Source organism: Patiria miniata, unplaced genomic scaffold, assembly GCF_015706575.1.
Source record: "Patiria miniata isolate m_02_andy unplaced genomic scaffold, ASM1570657v1 HiC_scaffold_22, whole genome shotgun sequence".
NCBI classification, from domain to species: domain Eukaryota; kingdom Metazoa; phylum Echinodermata; class Asteroidea; order Valvatida; family Asterinidae; genus Patiria; species Patiria miniata.
This window is the reverse complement of record NW_024037061.1, coordinates 1,800,697-1,807,196: the sequence shown is the minus strand read 5'-3', so window position 1 is coordinate 1,807,196 and position 6,500 is coordinate 1,800,697. Positions and strand designations below refer to the sequence as shown.

The following is a 6,500-nucleotide window of genomic DNA, read 5'->3' as shown; positions in this document are numbered from 1 at the left end:
GGAGTTTAGTGTCATTACTATCCATAAACCAAGTATGCTTTTCAACAATAATTTCGTCAGTTACTTTTGGATAGCTGCAAATGATATACTTTGCCTTTAAGTGGGTGATTTTTCAATCGGTTGGACCTGTGTATGTACATGTATATTCTGTAATATACTATAATATGACACTCGTTTTAAGAGTGCAGTAGTTTTCACGTATTGTTCTAGCTTGCAGTAACTTTTGTACGTTTAGATATATACATGTATATTTTTAGGGCAAAAAGACATTTTGAGGCCATTGGAATGGCATGCTCATTGTTAAAGACGAGTTGAAAAATTGGCAATTTTTTTTTTAAATTCTGATTAGCACATGCGCAACAGTCAAAGTCTAATGTCATATGATTATTTCATAATTTACCTGTTAATTAAGTCTAACATAAATAAACAATTGTTTCATACATATTTGTGCATGATTTCATTTGTCAATTTAGTTTATACCAATCGTTTCAACTGTTTTGGACGCGTTTATTTGGATTACTAAAAGAAATTGAATATCAATATGAATACAGAGACGATTTGTTTGAATAATTACACATTTTGTGAAGTTTATTGTGGCTGTCCTGACAATGTGTGTTTTGCCAATTTATAAATTTCTGAAATGTGAAAATTGTTTTCATCAAATATGCACTCTAAACGCTCTCCAGAAAATGAAAAAAAAGAGTGTGAAAATACTTATTTGCGTTCAAAAAAGTGTTCCTGCGCGATTTTCAGCAGTCAAATTTTCAAGTGGCGATTTTTTAAATATTTTTTGCCAGGTCGTATTGCGTGCCAATTTGTTTTAATTAAAAAAATATCTGAATTTTCACCAAAAAAGGCACTCCAAAGTACTTTCAGTTTATACATAGTTCAGTTGTTTAATTGCTGATCACTTCACACGCAACACTGAGCGGGTCACTTAGCTGATCTCAAAAGGCAATATACAGTGATGCCCTGGTTGCGAATGGAAACTGTGGTTCGTCATCAATTTGGACGGCATCGTTACGTTGACAACAGCATCCTTATCAATAGAACCTGGCAGTTGGCACGAGGCCATTTAACGGAAGAAAACTCTCCTTTGTGATACTCCTCCCGAGCGCAGAATCGACACCTGAAGAAGCTTGGTATGAAAGGGTTTGATGGAGCGTGATATAATGGGCATCCTGTAAAAATAGGTGTGCATTGTGTACACTTCATTTGCGGAAGTCGGCACTTTGAACAACTGGAAAAGCGCAAGATAGATTGGTGCACAATTTACAGTACACAGGCCTACATTTCATTAAAAAAGGAATCGCAATTCAAAGCAGCCGGTTGTTGTACGGAACGGCTCTTAAAAAGACTGTCTATATGTTGATAGGAATTGATCGGAATACATGTACATCAAGACAGAAATGGCGTTTGATAACGGTTTTGTGGTAATATTGGCATCCATCACATGCAGTTTGTTGGTTGATAGCGGTGTAGCTGCTCTCTGCAGCTCACCTTACTGCCCACCACCCTGGCGTGCTTTCCAGGGGCACTGCTACCTGTGGGTGGACAAACCAATGCCTTGGATAGATGCTGAGCGCTACTGCCAGATGCTATCCCACCCGGGGAAGATGGTCCACCTTGCGTCCATTCACAGCCAAGAGGAGGATGAATTCATCAAAGATTACGTAAAGAGCGCCTCTGACGTCTGGACTCCCAGCTACTGGATTGGCTTCACCGACATCGAAGGAAAGAATCGGTTCCAGTGGAGTGACGGATCTGCCTCGTCTTACCTTGGTTGGGGGCCATTGGAACCAAGTTCCCCAGGATACGAAGACTGTGTCGAATGCCGAGATGATTTTTCCCACCAATGGAATGACTTGTTGTGCAGTGAAAGCATTCGATTTGTCTGCAAACTCTAGATCCTGTTAGTGCAAGATGCTTGGCCATATTCTTATGACCTATTTGTGTTGCTGCACGCTTGAACAAGAAAAGTCTACGTCGTCGATGGAGGTGAAATGAAATGTGGAAAGGCAAGACTAAGGAGGAAATAATGTTCCTATCACGAAAAGGTTCGGTCTACCAATTAAACGATGACGCATGAATAAATCAAGAGACAAGGAATAATACTAATGAAAACCAGTGACTAGAATGAGCGGTAAAAAGTGGCCAATAAAACATTGAGACATAAAAACACTGAGGAGACTAAGGTTTAAAAAACATTAAGGAAACTAATTAGCGATAGACGTGTTTCAGTACTAAGTCTTTGTGTTCAAGTGTCACTAAAACTGTTTTTTTTTTAAAAGACGCTCGATTTGAGTCTCAGCTCGCCACATCAACAGGGTAAATTTTGAAAATGTATTGATGCCCTTTAAGTTGGACGCTAACAGTTAATACTACAGCGTGCCTCAAAACAAATGAAGCAGTCAAACAACTTTTTTTCCCCCGTTTGTTAGAGTGTTTCTTTACCATTGACAGGAATTTTGTTTTATGTGATATGGACCTTTTGTTTTTAAGGTACGTCAAAGCTTGTGAAGACTGTCAAAATCTGTTTGGGCCACTTTTTTCCCCCACGATTATCTGGTATCTAATGAAAGACATTCACACACATTGCATTTCGTTAGATACCAGATAATCTAAACAGTGGCCCAACTTGGAACTCAAGTCCTTTCATTTAATTACATGTAGCCGTATCTCTGACTGGGGTATCTCAACGAGATGGGATCAAGACCATTAATTATGTAGAGTACAGTACCCAAAGACTCTGTAGATAAGTTGTGCAAAAAGAGTTTGCTAATATTTTATATTTATTTTCTGGATTGACTGCCACATTCTTTTTACATGCTGAATTGTGCAGTGTTTCTCACATTCGGAAAAAAAAATCAAAACAAGAATGAAAGTGTACTATGAGCAATAATAATGCCAACTGGAGATTTTTTTTTCGACGAACGGAAGGGTCTGTGTTAATACCAATCCGATGTTAGACTTTGTTTTAAAATGACCAATCATCTTATAAAAAATGCACTACTTGCATGTAAACTGAGAATTTTCGGAACCATTTTGTTGTAAGCCTCATGGGATAGCGTATGAACGGTTTTAATTCGACGGACTTCATACATAAGTACAAACATCCGAACTTATAAGATTTGATATTTTTTTTAAAAATTCCGATAAGAACAACAGTCAAGATCTCTTGTCTGATATTTCATAACGAATAAAGTTCTACAAAACTAAATGCTAATTTTTGGTTTAAACAACTGCACGTTTTAATGTGTCTTTTTTCTTTCAATTAATGCAAATAATCTCGGCTGTTTTGGGCACGTTTATTTGGATGGCTAAAAGAAATCAACCATTTCAGGAAATGCAGAGATGATGTTTTAAAAACAATCTTATTGAGTTTTATATTGTGGCTGTCCTGGCAATATATGTTCCCATTTCAGAGAGAAGAACCTTGATCAAATTTCGATAGTTGGGGCCCAACTTATTCAAGCATTCGAAAACTGAAGTAAAATATATTTGCATTATCAAGAAATGATAAAAGAAAAGTAGAAATGTATTTTTTTTTATTGAGCCATCAATAAAGCTTTGGTCCTATCTTTCAAAAACTGTGAGACCAAAAAACAACACATTTTGTAAATGGGAATTAGTTAACTTTAAGTCCTTTCAATTTTGGGGGCTTGTTTCAGATTAATTTAGGTGTAAATAAACTAATGATTTTTTTGTGTTGATCTTTATTTAATAGTAGTTTATATTAATGTCGTTTGTGCTAATTCAAAATGGTTTTAATTTTGTCAAATTAAAAGAAATTGAGAAAACAGTTTTGTGAATGCAGCAGTTTGTGTTTTATTTGTTCAGTTTTTATTTTAGTAATCTTTCGTTCGTATTCATCTGTAAGCATATATCTCTTTTTCATATTTACTTTGGCCTTTACATGGACACAAATTTAGCCAAATTCGACTCTAAATTTGATACTCTGAAACAATTTTCATTTTATCAATGCAGCGCCAAAATTTGTTAAAAACTCTGACAATATCTGTCCGAAATTTAAACCTCGTGGAATATCAATGGAAGCGCACCACTATTGTTATGCAAAATACTTGATGACTGCTTAAAGCCGATTGGATAGCTCGAGTGCCCTTTTGGAATTTTTATAATGCGCACGCGCAGTGAACAACACGTGGTATGATCCGCCATTTGTATCTTCCCGGGCGTGTGAAGGCTGGAGACGTCTCAACTGTTGACTCAAATTTCAAAGTAAGTAATTTTGTCATTTTCAACTGAAAACCATGCTGCTTTGTGGACATTTCTAGCTAAGCAACATCCACTGACCCCGACTGTAGGTGTTTTTTGGTGAATTTTGACTGAATTCAGGAAAAAAATTAGGTGTGAAATCTTTGAACTCCTGCAGACAATTCTTGATAGGCCTTCATGTCGCGAGGTGTTTTCAGACCTACACTATTGAAAGGTAGTCTGGTTCCCAGACCCAAAGATTCTGACTATTCCTGGTGAATCTTAGGTCAAGAGGTAGCCGTTCTAGAACCAATATTTTTTTGGGGGGGGGGGGGGCTTGCACGGTGGATCATGCCATATTTTCAATGGGGAGCGCCAATAAAATCCTAAAATCATTCACACTATATTAACTAATGCACCATTGTCACGACTATTTCTTCTTTAGGGGGAGACCGTTCGCATGTACATCACAATCCTTCTTTTTGCTAATGCAATTTTTTTTTTTACGGAATTTATTTTGGGGGGGCTAGACAAAATTTTTGGGGGCTACAGCCCCCCCTAGCCCCCCCCCCCCCCCCCGTAGAACCGCGCCTGGGGGGGGGGGGGTATATGGATGTATTTTTGTTGTTTTCAAAGAGACAGTTTCTTTTGGGGGGGGGGGGGGGAGGGGAGAGGGGGGGGGGGGGGGAAGAAAGAAGGCATTTGGCATTTCACTCCCCTAAAAGTATGAGCAAGAGTTGTGAACACATTGGTAGATGCATACATCAACCTGTTTTATCATATTGACTACAACGTTGTATTCGTGGATCTGGGGGATTTTCTTAAAGGGAATTAAATAAAGTCCGAAATTGTAAAATGGTCTGATTCCCATCTCATGAATACGAAGTCACAACCACAACGGTACGGGGAACCAGACTAAGATTTAAATTTCTCAGTCCCCCAAAAAGTCACTGCGCATGTTCATACAGTGCTTAGCTGGCGAAACATCGTTTACTTAAATTTAGCCGGCGCTGGCTAAATATTGCCTGCATGTGTAAGTAATACATCTGACGTATGCAACATCATTCGGGTATAATTATGGTGGACAAAAACTAAAGGAACATCATTGTCATTTTGTTTCTGAAAAATTGAATGTTTAGGAAGGGAGTTTTTCTGCATCATTTAGTTTTTTTTAAAAAGCAGCAGTCGCTACACATTTTCACAAGAACAGTTGTATTTCCTACCGAAACTGACAGCTGAAGTGAATGTTGGGGCCACGGTGAAAAGTGGAAAAAGCTTAGACAATTTCAACCGTAACGATCTTTTGGAAGGTGAAAATTGCATTACGGCTGCCGTAATGATATCCACTACTAACGATAAAGAAAACCATGAATTTCTTTCAAATAAGGCCAAAAACAAAACAAAAGAAGAAAATAAATTCTGCTTAGGGTTTCCCTACCTATTTTGACAATTAACCCCTTTCCTTCAAGAGGAGATATCTTTCCACATAATGTTACCAGCAAACCCTCCAAGAAGAGATATCTGTCCACGTGGTGTTACTCGCAAACTTTTTAATTTATTTAACTAACTTCTACCCTAATTTTTAATGGGAAAAATGAGGGAAAAAACACACCCAAACCATCAATTTCTACCTTTTACCCGTGACTACACGCAGATGCCTCCATATGAACGTACACAAAAAAAAGTCCCTACCTACCTACCCTATTTTACAATGCCATGTAATCGGAAGCAGAAATATTGTTTTCTTTGGCCTAATCATTTCCAATAATTTGAACTATTTTCATGACTTCCCACAGCTTTTTTGCTGCTACCACCTATATTGACATGATATAACTACACTCTTTTCAAGAAAACAAAAATTGGATGAATAAAATCACAAAGTATATGTTATTAATAAGAAAACAAAGGAAAGTACATGTATGTAGTTCCAGACGCTACTTCTCGTGCTGCGTTCAAAGTCTATGGAGAGTTGAGTGTATTTTCTAACCAAATTGGAAATGAATACTCAGTCCAAGATTCACGTCTTTTCAATATTTTTGCAATGACTGACCTTTATTGAGATAATATCAGGTGCGGATCCAGAGGGGGGTTTTGGGGGTCAAACCCCCCCCCCCCCCAAATAATAATCATATAAATTAAAAAAAAATAAGTCGAAACCCCCCCCCCCCCCCCCACACCCAGTTTTTGATTTTACGGAGGCCAAGTGTCCGGAGAAACCTGCGTACATTTTCAGATTTTTGGCTGATGAAAACCCGCCCCTGCGAAAATTCCTGGATCCGCCCCTG

At 38.0% G+C, this 6,500-nt stretch overlaps 1 protein-coding gene across 1 annotated transcript; it reads left to right on the top strand.

The window, feature by feature from the left end:
- The first annotated feature begins 1,409 nt into the window (after window positions 1-1,409).
- Window positions 1,410-1,907, top strand: LOC119730611 (snaclec CHH-B subunit beta-like). The gene has a single exon (XM_038203599.1). It carries the CDS (start codon window positions 1,410-1,412, stop codon window positions 1,905-1,907), a length of 498 nt encoding a protein of 165 aa, XP_038059527.1.
- The last annotated feature ends 4,593 nt before the right edge of the window (window positions 1,908-6,500 follow it).